This window comes from Priapulus caudatus, unplaced genomic scaffold (assembly GCF_000485595.1).
Source record: "Priapulus caudatus unplaced genomic scaffold, Priapulus_caudatus-5.0.1 Scaffold1237, whole genome shotgun sequence".
NCBI lineage: Eukaryota > Metazoa > Priapulida > Priapulimorpha > Priapulimorphida > Priapulidae > Priapulus > Priapulus caudatus.
In genome coordinates, this window is record NW_014578298.1 from 36,070 (window position 1) to 48,717 (window position 12,648).

The 12,648-nt window shown below is 52.8% G+C and overlaps 1 protein-coding gene across 1 annotated transcript in view; it reads left to right on the forward strand.

The window, feature by feature from the left end:
* LOC106815925 (B-box type zinc finger protein ncl-1-like) overlaps positions 1-651 on the forward strand; it is a gene marked incomplete at its 5' end in the record, with an annotated part of 16,602 nt that extends 15,951 nt beyond the window's left edge. The window contains one exon of the mRNA XM_014820458.1: positions 326-651. Within this exon, the coding sequence (XP_014675944.1) occupies positions 326-634 (309 nt within the window). The remainder of the gene's footprint in view (positions 1-325) is intronic.
* Between the last annotated feature and the right edge of the window lie 11,997 nt (positions 652-12,648).

The window sequence follows — 12,648 nt, forward strand, 5'->3', positions numbered from 1 at the left end:
CCTCCTCTTCCTCCTCCTCCTCCTCCTCCTCCTCCTCCTCCTCTCCCTCTTCCTTCCCCACTGCCCTCCCCAGCGTCACTGGAGACACAATAACGAGCGATCTAACGAGCTAATCCTCTGCAGGGTCACTGCGTCGTGGAGTTTGACGAGGAGGGTCACTTCCTGCGCCGCATCGGCTGCGAGAACATCACCTGCTTCCTCCTCCTCTCCTCCTCCTCCTCCTCCTCCTCCTCCTCCTCCTCCTCTCCCTCTTCCTTCCCCACTGCCCTCCCCAGCGTCACTGGAGACACAATAACGAGCGATCTAACGAGCTAATCCTCCGCAGGGTCACTGCGTCGTGGAGTTTGACGAGGAGGGTCACTTCCTGCGCCGCATCGGCTGCGAGAACATCACCTGCTTCCCGAACGGCATCGATATCAGCGACGCGGGCGACGTGCTCGTCGGCGACTCCCACGGCAACCGCTTCCACGTCGCCGTGTTCCAGCGCGACGGCTCGCTGCTGTCGGAGTTCGAGTGTCCGTACGTGAAGGTCAGCCGCTGCTGCGGCCTCAAGATCACGTCCGAGGGCTACATCGTCACGCTGGCGAAGAACAACCACCACGTGCTGGTGCTGAACACCCTGTACATCATGTAGGAGCGCTGAGGTAAGCCCCATGAACAGGTGGGGGGCGTGTGTGTGTGTGTGTGTGTGTGTGTGTGTGTGTGGTGTGTGTGTGGTGTGTGTGTGTGTGTGTGTGTGTGTGTGCGTGTGTGTGTGTGTGTGTGTGTGTGTGTGTGTGTGTGTGTGTGTGTGTGTGTGTGTGTGTGTGTGTGTNGGGCCTCACCGCCCCGGGCATGACCCCGGGAGCACCGCTACGAAACAGCAGCAGCAAGCTGAACACCATGCAGATCAGGTACGTGTGTGTGTGCGTGCGTGAGGGCGTGCATGCATGCGTGCGTGAGTGCGCGTGTGTGTGTGTATGCGTGCGTGTGTGAGTGCGTGCACAGGTGTAAGTTCTATATCGGTGTTTGTACAACTGTGGAAGTTCTATCTCAGTGTGTAAGTTCTGTATCTATGTGTGTGCATAGGTGTAAGTTCTGTATCTATGTGTGTGCGTAGGTGTAAGTTCTGTATCTATGTGTGTGCATAGGTGTAAGTTCTGTATCTATGTGTGTGAGTAGGTGTAAGTTCTGTATCTGTGTGTGTACAGGTGTAAGTTCTGTATCTATGTGTGTGCGTAGGTGTAAGTTCTGTATCTATGTGTGTGCGTGCCGTAGGTGTAAGTTCTGTATCTATGTGTGTGCGTAGGTGTAAGTTCTGTATCTATGTGTGTGTGTAGGTGTAAGTTCTGTATCTATGTGTGTGTAGGTGTAAGTTCTGTATCTATGTGTGTGTGTAGGCTGTGGGCTCACGGCAACGTACGCGCGGCAGATTTGCGGCGGTATATGCCTGTGTAAGTTATATATATCTTAATGCTGTGTATCAAGATTGTATAGAAAATTCTGAGAGAACTAATCTCTACTGCTGCCATAGGTGTAAGTTTCTATCTATATGTGTTGTTTTGCGGTAGGTGTGAAGTCTTTATCAGCGGCGTAAGGTGCAAGTCTGAATTCTGGCAGTGTGTGTGCGTAGGTGCCAAGTTCTGAGGTAAAGTTCGATCGAAGTGCTCTTAGTATTGTTAAAAAAAAGAAATACTGAATATTCAGGTGCGACGTAGCGTAGTAAAAAACGTATCAGTAGTGATAGTCGCGTTGTTGTTAAGGAGTGTTAATGTATCAGATGTAGATGAAAGATTCGGAGGTGTAGGAATCCTGCTATCTAAGATCGTCTAAAACAACGGTGCTACGTGAACGTAAGTCGGTTCATCTGTGATGTTGTATTGTGCGAGATAGGTGTAACAAAATGTAGGCTGATACTAAGTGTATCCACAGGTTGTTACATAGTTTCTGTCGTATCTATTGGTAGGTGACAGGGTACAAATTTCACTTGTCATATACGTGCGCGTAAGGGGCGCTGTAAGTTCTGTATCTATGTGTGTACAGTAAGCACCTAGCAGCGTGTAGAGTTGGTGTATCTATGATGAGCTGCACGAACGCGTGTGGCAAACGTGATACTAGCATAATCTGTTTGTGCTAGCTAACAGGTGTACATGTTCTGTAGCACAATGTTTATAGAGTATCTAGAGTGTAAGTCTGTATCTATGTGGGCGTAGGTGTAAGTTCTGTATCTATGCGTGTACAGGTGTAAGTTCTGTTATCTATGTGTGTACAGGTGTAAGTTCTGTTAATCTGTGTGTGTTTGCCGAGTGTAAGTTTCTGTTATCTATGGTACAGGTTAAGTCCGTATCTATGTGTGTACAGGTGAATTCTGATATAGTTGTGCGTAGTTGTAAGTTCTGTATCTATGTGTGTACAGGTGTAAGTTCTGTATCTATGTGTGTACAGTGTAAGTCTGTACTGTGTGGTACAGGTGTAAAGTTTCTGTAATATATGTGTACAGGTGTAAGTCCTGTATATATTTGTACAGGTGTAAAGTTCCGTATAATAAGTGTAGCAGTGTAAGGATCTGTATCTTGTGTGTTGCGATAGGTGTAAGTTTTGGCCAGCTGGACCCAGGCAAGACGCAGTTCAACTCGCCGCACGGCTTCTGCATCGGCATATGCCAAGATGAAGGAACATCGTCCGTCGCCCTCTTCGACACCACCAACGTTCTTTTTTCAACAACCACCGCATCACAGGTGTTCTGAGAAGAAAACCGGAGCGTTCACAAGTATCAGTTCGGCATCCCCGCAGAGAGGAGGGCAGCTGTGGTAGCGATTACTGCGCTGGTTACTAACCGCAGTGTCGCCCCATGCGCAAGGTGAGGGTCTCTCTCTCCCCTGCGTCTCTCCCTTCTCACCCCTCTCCGGTCCGGGTTTTGACCCGCCATCCCAGGCCTCGCGAAGCAAACATCGTATGCAGCACCCCAGCAGAGAGAGGGCGCAGACGTGACTGAAATAATCAACATGTCGGTGAAATGCTCGGCCCCGGCGCAAAAAGGTGCGAGGGGTCTCCTCCCCCTCTCACCCCCTCCTCCCCCTCAACTCCCCCTTCTTCCTGTCGCGAAGCCAACCATCAAAAAACCCAAGGCAAGCAGAGGAATCATAGGCAGCTGTGGTAGCGCCAACCGCGCAATGTGATGGTCTACCATCCCGCCGGCCCAACATCTCTCCCCCCTACACTCATCTCGGATTCGAGAACAACCAAATTGCCACCACCGGCAGCAGAGGAGAGCGCCATGTTCGGCCTTAGAAGGTCACACCACACCGGCGGGTTGAATCGAGTTCGCGTCTATGGCGGCGCTCATCAGTTCTACCGACAACGCTGAGGGTTCTCCTCCCGCCTCCCCACCCCCACAAGCATGCTCGGTGAAAAACCGTCACTGCTCTCTCCGGCTCGTTCATCCATCTAATGGGGAAGAGAAGAGAGGCCAGTCTGTGGTTCACACTGGTTTTTTGGTTGCCAGTCCCAGCCCCGGGAACAACGGCCAGTATAGATGTACCATACCTGGGATCGCGAGTTTCCAGCTGTACTTCACGGACAGCATCTTTCCACCCACTCCTCCGCGACCAGCGGGCATCCTCGATCCATTGACCATCAGGGGCGTCAACAAACCAGTCCGCCGACAAAATCCCTAGAGAGGGCCAGAAAAGGAGGGGCAGACTGAGGACCTCGTTCCGCAGCAAGGCTGAGCGCAATCCCTCCCAACAACTATAATTCACCTTCTCTCCCTTATCCTTCTCTCTCCCCTCTTCCTCTTCGTTAAAAATTCAAAACTGATTGGTTACTATTAAAGATATCTCTAACGTACTCTCCGTGCCCGTGTAATCTCCAAACACAGCTGCATGGGGCTTTCGTTGCTCAGTGTCCATCGAACGACAACCGCTCTACGTCTAGATGGACGACGACAATGAATGATGACCAATTACGCAGATTGTAAAAATCCAGCAGTGAAACTTCACCCCATGTGAGCCAAGCTAGTTAGAGATTCAGTTGACCTGTCAGAACCAACTGAGTTCTTATGGCAAACCTAAGTTGTATGCCACGCCCTAGACTGACAATAAAACCGAAAAACATAAATACAAAAACACCAACCACATTATCGTAAGCGCCGCATGTCTCGGCGTTACGCGACAAGGTCGTGCCGTCATAATTTCTCGTCTGATCGTTTCGGGCAAGTTTGTCCGTCTGACGAGACCCCGTTCCGTTTTTTTGTCTAACATCAAGTTTTTTTTTTCCCAACGGAGCTCTAAGCGCAACGCGCCTAGGTGATCCCTTATTGTATACTACGATGCTCCGCTGTCGACGTCTTAACATGGCTATAAACGCAGATCTTCCACGAAGAACGGGCACTTCATCAAGAAGACCGACGAATCCGCTACATCGACAAGCCTGCGCGCAGGTCGTGCGCGGCCGTGCGTCCGGCGGCGTCTGTCCGCCGCATCTGCGTCTCGGTCTGGGCGACCTCGGACGCGCAGCGCACAATGGCTCACTGCGATCTGCCTGCGCTTGTGCGACAGCGGGTCGCCTGGACTGCCCCCGCGTGTTCGCATCTCGCGAGAAAGTCCGTCAGACTCTGCTGAAGTTGGTTCTGAGCGTGCAGCTGACTACATGCCGCTCGACCGCCCGGTCCGATCGCACTCCATAGCAGAATTCAGCGGCAAGCAACTACCTCGTGCTGGCTCTTGCAGACTTTTCAAGAGGCTGGAACGCTGTGGCTCTGCCTCGTCTGCATTGTTGTCGTGGTGCTTTCGCAACGTGGCGACGGCTGGCGCTAAGTCTAATCGAGAACCGGCTGTAAGCGATGTCGCTGAAGCTGACTTCAAGTGAGTGCCGGGCACTGTCGTTGCTGGTGATTGTGTTTCGCGTGCTGATAGTGAACACTAAAGCTGTGGAATTGAATTGTCCGGATTGCGATCAGCCAGTGAACAAACTAGTGGCTTCGCCGTTCTGCGAGTCTCTATAGGTAAAACAACCAAGCTTGTTACCCCGCGGTGCATTTTTACATTGTTATATGCGCTGTATAGTCTGCGTTTTCGGTTCGATTCCTGGGTAGCAAGCCTAGCATCCGAGTAGCGATCGTTAGACGGCGTGGAGATCACTTCGGAGAAACCGGAGCATTACGACGGAGCCCTTAATAATCAGCGATATAACGAAGCAATTCTTTCGCGATCCTTTACTCTGGCAGCTCCTTCCCCGTCCTTCCTCAGGGAAGGCCACTATACGGCCAGTCCCTTTAAACTACTTTTAAACGAGCGATCTAACACGATCCGACCACATCCCGCTCACGCAGGGTCCACTGCGTCGTGGAGTTTGAGACCGAGAGCCCGAGCCGTCATACCTCCAGCACGCCGCATGCGGACGGTCGAGAACATCACACTGCTCCTGCTGCGCACCCCGACCACGGTGCGCTAACTTGACGACATCAGCAACTGTTGGATCGACTGGCGACTGCCGTGTCGCTTGCGGACACTCCCACGGTGGCACACCGCGCTGCCAATCTCGCCGTGTTCCAGCCGCGACGGCTCGCTGCTGTCGAGCTTCGCCAGTGTCCCGTTAAATGTACTGAAGTGCGCAGAGAACGTCGTGCACTCAACAGCGGCCGCGATCTAAAGATTCAGAATTCCGAGTCGTCGTACAGTCGAAATGTCTCGTCACCGCTGCCGCTGTGAGCAGAGAATCGAGACCCGCACCAACTGCAAGCGCTGAACCACACACCCTGTATCAGTCATCGTTAGCGCAGCGACTCGAGGTACAGCCTGCATCGAACGAGTCGGGAGATGAGGCGAGCCCGGCGTAAGGCCGCGTCTGTGTGTGTGTGCCGTGCGCGTGCGCGTGCCGCGTTGCGCGGTGGCTGTGTGTGTGTGTGTGGTGCGTGACGTGTGCGTGTGTGTGTGTGTGTGTGTGTGTGTGTATAGGTAAGAACAAACCACCCACAGCCAACAGTGACTGGTGCCCGCAACCACAAAACCCGCTGTACATCATGTACGCAGCGAAGCTGAGGCAATTAAAAATTGGTATAAGAGCCTCATAGATACAGTGCCGGGGGGAGGAGGCAGGCGTGTGTGTGGATGTGTGTCGTCGAAAATGCGTGCTGTGTGGTGTGTGTTGGCCCTGTGTGTGGTGTGTGAACAGCATCGTAGCCAGTGTGCCCTGATGCCGCGTGTGGACCGACGTCCGAAGTGCCCAGCAGCCGGCATCGCTGGCGCACTTCACACAGTCATTCAAAGTCGTGGAGTGCTAGAAGGCGTGTGCCGCAATGTGACGTGTGTGGTGTCGCGTGTGCAAGTTGTTGTGTGTGTGGGTGCTTGGTGTGTCGTGCAGTCTTGGTGTGTGTGTAAGGTAAGAACAACCACCTTACGTGTTGGTGGCTCGAACACCCTGTCAGCAATTCCATGTAGGAGGCGCTGATTACGACTAACCTCATGAAACAGGTGGAAAGGCGTGTGTGTCCCGTGCCGTCCCGGTGCGTTGCGTGACAGTCTGCGAGCGGTCGCGTGCGTGCTGCGGCGTCCGTGCGTGTGCGCATGCGTGCGTTGCGTGAGTGGCCAGCGTTGCATCGCGTGCGGTGCGTGTGTGTGTGTGTGTGTAAGGTAAGAACAACCACCACGTGCTGGTGCTGAACACCCTGTACATCATGTAGGAGCGCTGAGGTAAGCCGCCATGGAACAGGTGGGGGGGGGCGCGTGGTGCTGGTTGTTGTGGTGTGGTGTAGTGTTGTGTGCGCCTGTGTGTGGCGTGAACGTTCGAGCCGTGTCGAGTGCGTGCGGCGCCGCGCGTCGCGTGCGTTGGTGTGTGCGTATCTGCGTGTGCGTGCGTGCGTATCCCTGCGTGTGTGTGCCGTGCGTTATCTGCGTGTGTGTGAGTGGCTGTAAATCTGCGTGTTTGTTGTGTGCCCGTATCTGCGTGCTCGTGCGTGTGTGCGCTGCGAAATATCTGTGTGTGTGGCAGTGCGTATGAAGCTGCCCGTGTGCGTGGTGTGTAAATGCCTGTGGACGCTATAACCCCGTGTGTGTGTGTAGCGTGCTGTATCTGCCGAATCGGAGTGTAGTGCAGTCACGTAGCTGGTGTGTGTGCTGTGCGTGCGTATGCTGCGTGTGTGCGTCGTACTGGCGATGTGCGCACGGTCTAATAGAGATGTGATCGCTCGATCACGCTGCTGGCTCCTGTGGACAACCCTACTCTGTAGAACAGTCTGCCGCGCGTTCTGTCTATAAAAGCAGTTGACGTAATTCCTCCATCCCTAGATGTGACCGCCTGTATCATATCGCTATAGGTTTAGTGTAAGCGTGCGTGATTATACCAGAGCGAATATGTGTTTCGTGTTCTTTGTATCCCAGACAGAGACTACGACGGAGGAATGGACCCCGGGACCGCGGAGATTTCGTGCGGCGCCGAACCGTGCCATGGCGTCATGAGCTATTCTACCTCGCGGCTAAGCGCCCTCTAGCGAGGCGGGGTAGTGGCTGTCCTATCGCAGTACACGACCCACCACTCGCCTAATCGGTCGTGCCGCGCCGCGCGGCGACGCAAATCGTCCTTAATGCAAGTTACGTGCATAGATTTCGACGTAAAATTTAATTTTTCGTCGAGTACTTGCGTGAGCGTTCAAAGAGTGTACGTCGTGTCGACGCGTGGCGCTCGTTGCAGGCCGTAAAGGTGACAGCCGGAAAACGGTCGTCCCGCCGCTTGCATCCTTTTTATTCCCGCTGCCTCTTCGCAAAGGCGTTGCCTTTTAAGCGCCGGGAGCTTTCCAATACGCGACGACGTTTGCATTGACCTCACGTGTCCCATATGCTGGTCGACGTCCGTCGGCAATCAGTGCGTACGTATGTATAACGTAGCTGCAGTGCGTGGTAAAACAAGAAATCGGCTCGTGACGCACATCGCGGTTAAGCGCAGGGGCGGTTAGGGGCGGTTAGGGGGCGGTTAGGGGGCGCGTGCGAGGGTTCAATCGAGGTTTCAATCCAGCAACGGCCTTTCGTTCCTGGCGTCACGGCGAAACCGCACGTCTTTGGTATCCGTCTCGCGTTTCGACACGTCTGCAGCGCTCTTCCGATGATGATCATGATTCGGTTATCGTAATGGCCAATACGCTTTTTTTTTCCCCGTGTGTGATTTTCGTCGTCTATACATCTGTGTCTATTGTTTGTTTTTTTTCCCCAGAGAGTATGTATTTTTTCCCCTGCTGATTTAACCACCTTTTTTCCAAAAAGTGCCGCCGGTCCGTTTACCCCGACCGGTCGCCCGAATAGTTTATGGGAAAATTTATTTAATCGGGTGTATGACGTCAGTAGAGTGCAGTAATTAATATTCATGAGCTAGCTAGCTAGATTTGTTTACACATTTATTTTAAATGAAGGCTTTCTTAAGAGGAAGAACGAGGGAGAGAGAGAGATGGGGCGCGATCAGGAGAGAGTCTAATCGACAAGGTTCAAGTTATTTTTCCCTCACGGACGCTTGTCACACTAGTAAAGTCCCGCGTGTGACCTCACGCATTGTCGAAGGTCGACAAAGGTCGACAAAGGTCGTCGGGGCGACAACGTCCTCTTTCGGGTCGGCGGATTTTTTTAGCCGGTTTCGTCCCGTCGTCGAGATTTTTTCCATCGTCCGGCGACCCTCGCTCTCGACCTTTGTGTTGACCTTGAAGGCGCTCGAAGACCGACTTTCGCTTCGACTCGAAGAGGTTACCGAGCGACCATATCACGTCCTACGCAACGCCGCCACGGGCGATCTGTCTCCGCGCGCAAGCCGCGTGCGAAGATTGGAAGTGGCGGAAAAAAAATAACCAAAGAGTTTCGCGAAGGAACGACGACGCATCTGGCTGCCACAGACGCTCGCGGGTTTTTTTTCTCGCGCGCGCGCTCGCTCGCTCCCGCGTTTTTTCTCGGTCGGCTGTTCGGTTGCCGGAACGTCGTCGGCGCATATCTTCGTAGTTAGTAGTGAGTAGATGGACGCTGCTGTGCCACGATTTGCTCACGTTTATGCTCGGAGAACGATAGCGGGGTGTCGTCGAAGGGATGGGTCTCTCATCGTTCTCGAATCCGTGAGGTAGTGAGAGAAAGGGGGGAGAGGGAGGGGAGAGAGAGAGAGAGAGGGGGAGGGGAGAGAGAGAGGGGGGAGGGAAGAGAGAGAGATAGAGAGATAAGAGGGAGAGGGAGGTGGTGAGAGAGAAAGAGGGAGAGGGAGAGAGAGAGGGCGGGAAGAGAGAGATAGAGAGATAAAGAGAGGGAGGGAGAGAGAGAAGAAGGGAGGGGTGGTGAGAGGGACGGAGAGAGAGAGAGAGAGAGAGAGAGAGTAAGATTTGTATATACCCGTGTGTGTGTGCGTATACCGCTTTCGTATCTAGTGTCGCCGCGACGTTTCGAGTTATGAGAGTAGCCACCAGCAGGGGGCGCTTGTGTCTCTGTCGTTCATGTCCACGACTCGGGGACACGTCAACGTCCCCTGTCACTGTTTTTTTTCGAGGACGCTTCCTCGGAAGTTGGGGAGGGCACCTCCCCGATCGAGGGAGAGGGGGAGGGTTTCTTTTTGTCCCTCCTTCCGTCGACTCGTTGTCGCCGTTCGGGACGTCCGCGTTTTTCTGAAATCCCGCGCACAACCGTCTGCGGCCGGTGGCACCATCTGGCGAAGGACTGCCGTGGTAGAATTTTCGTAGGACTTTACATTTTTTCGGGGAGAAGATCGGAAATTTTTTCCGCGTAGGCGTTCCCGCGATTGACTCTGGATTTACTGCGGAGCGAGCTTTATATATGTGTGTGTGTGTGTATATATATTCGCGGGCGTGTGGTGGTGGCGGTCGCATCGTCGTGTCGTCTGCGTACTAATACACGCTGTGTCCAGGTCCCATCTCGTGTTCTTCGGCAGAAGAAGCATCGAGCGTTTCGGATGCGTTTCCATGGCGACGTCCCTCCTATGTACACGCGCACGAATCGGCGTCGCGTCTGCGCGTGCGCGCGCGTAGCAGGGCCGCGTTTGCAATCAAAATGAGGTGGTTTTTTTCGCCCCCCCCCCAAGGTGACGTTTACATCGTTTGTTCGTTTTTTTATTATTATCGAGGTTGATTCGTTTGCGTTTGTCAATTTCCACAGGTGCTATTATTACGTCAAGCGATAGAGTGGGAGAGAGGGCTAGGTGATAAGCGTGTTTGTTCTAGATTGCTGTTTCTCGTGAATTTACACATGTACACGCACTTCAAAAACAAACAAAAATCACGCAAAAATTTGGAGCAAGACGAGATTTGGCGATTTCGATCAACCCTCCCTCCTCCCTCCCCCTCTCGACCCCCGCGCGGCTGCCATGTTTGATCCAAAGTCCGATTTGGGACGGGGACCGTCGGACGGCACCATTGTTGCGCGGGGAGGTGATGGTAGCAGCGGTGGGGTGGGGAGAGGGGGAGGAGGTGAGAGGGGAGGAGTCTAGCATGCAGTCAACCCCCGCTATAATCGTACGGGAGAGCGTGCGCCCCCGCCGCAGCATTGTCGAAGTTTGTAGACGAAGGGCGTCGCAGAAAAGTTTATATTTAATAGTGATATATTTCCACATACGTATCTTGCTCAACCTTAACACAGAGATGTCCTCTTTCATGGAAGGTATTGTGTTCTTCGTATACATTTTCATATATTTATACAAATATATGTATATATACATATATATATATATATATATCTTCTGCGGGTCACGTTTTTGACACAGCATTTCTTTTTGTTTCCCCCTGATATTTTATCCTTTAATTTGGTCTGGTTTTAGTCATTTATGTTATTTTACAAACAATTGTACACCCACATGTAATCAGTAACGAATAACTATAGGAACTTGTTATTATTATGAGATAATCTCCAATTATTGTACTTCCATTGTAATCGGACGTGTATTTTTTCGTTTGTGTTTTTTGCGTAACTGCTGTAACGCGTAGAGCGGCGAGTGCTTAGTAAGATCGGTGTTGATGCGTTTTTTTGTTTTGTTTTTTCGCTTGAGAACTGTAATAACCCAGAAGGCACTGGCCTATAGCGGCGCATAGCGGAGAGGAAGAGAGCTGGAGAGGAAACCCTATGCACAGTGGAGGCACTGTCCACAGTAGTGCACACTATAGGTAGAGACCGGGGTAGGGGTGGGCGGGGTTGTGGGTGGGAGGGTCGATTAAACGTGAGGCAACGGTACTTTCGTCAGGGGGGGGGGTGTTTCGCGTCCAGTTTCTTTTGTCTCGGTCCATGTCCGTTGCCATGGCGACTAGCGCCTAGTTCTGTCGAGACTTCGCATTTTCGCGTCGGCGAGAGGGTAGCGGGGACGGTTGCCGCGGCGACGGCTTCGTCTGCTGCTTCCCGCTGGTGTGCCACGTCTGGTTTATTTTCGTTTTCCGGTCGATTGGTCGACGGCTGGTGCTGCCACCTGCAGCTGATATGCCGCCACCGCATATTCGTTAGTAAGAATTTTTGCCGCAAGATGGCGCCGGCGGGGCGGAGCCCACAACGGAAGTAGCTTCCTTTTGAGCTAGCTTTCCCACCCGCTGCCCCGAGTCGTAGCGATCACGCGAGGTAGTGATAGTGACGCGTGGGCCGATAAAATATGTCGGGGTGTCCAGGCGACAAAGACGCTAGAAGTACAAACGTCAAGTGTGTTTCTTTGGAGTGACCTTTTTGAAGTAGTGACCTTTCGACGTAGCCGTAGTGTGTTCGTGTGCGTGCGTGTGCGTGTGTTTGTGTGCGTGCGTGCATGTGCGTGCGTGCGCGTTAGTGCGCCAGCCTGTGATGACGGACATCTTACAAAGAAAACAGGAAAATAGGAGGCCCGCTGTTTATTTTCGAGCACGGTGATGGCGAAGGTGCGTTATTAGGTGATTGATCAGTGATTGAGTTTTTTGGACATAATTTACTTTAGTGATAATGACGACGACGACGCCGACGACGCATGGTTTTTTACCGGAAGTGCCTTTTTTTGATTTAAAATTCACTCTCTCAGGTTTTCGTTTCTCTGATTTTTGGCATGCGACGACGACGACGACGTGGGAGATTGTGATGACGAGGCGTGACCAGGCCCCCACGGTGCGTCCATCCATCAGCTGACAACAGCTGTATACTTCATCCCTGGAAGGAGAGAGAGAGAGAGAGTGTGGAGGAGAGAGAGAGAGAGAGAGAGAGAGAGAGAGAGAGGAGGAGAGAGAGAGAGAGAGAGAGAGAGAGAGAGAGAGAGAGAGAGAGAGAGAGAGAGAGACGAGAGAGTGCTATCTAGTTACTGGAGAAATTAGCGTTTTGGATGCGCAATTGTGCGGCTTTGAAATGATCAAACACTGACACCCACACCGTACCAGGAATTCTACCAGCGCCGTGCGAACCGGCTGCCGCTAACGCGGCAAGAGGCGACGAGATCGCAAGCGAGGGACCGACCGTGGCAATCGATTCCAGGGGACTTTTGCTTTTGGGTCGCCCCCGATAATTCGTATTTCGACGCGGCGTTACTTCTTTGGCATTTGGGGGCCGAAATCGTCACTCGCCCGCCCGGTAATTTTTTCCCCTGGTTTGCGCGTCCCAACTCTGCTGCTGCTGCTGCTGGCTGCTGCTGCTGCTGCTGCTGCTGGGAGCAGGGGTATCGGTCCGTGTGTGTCGGGTACGGTCATGTACGTGTGCGTGTCTG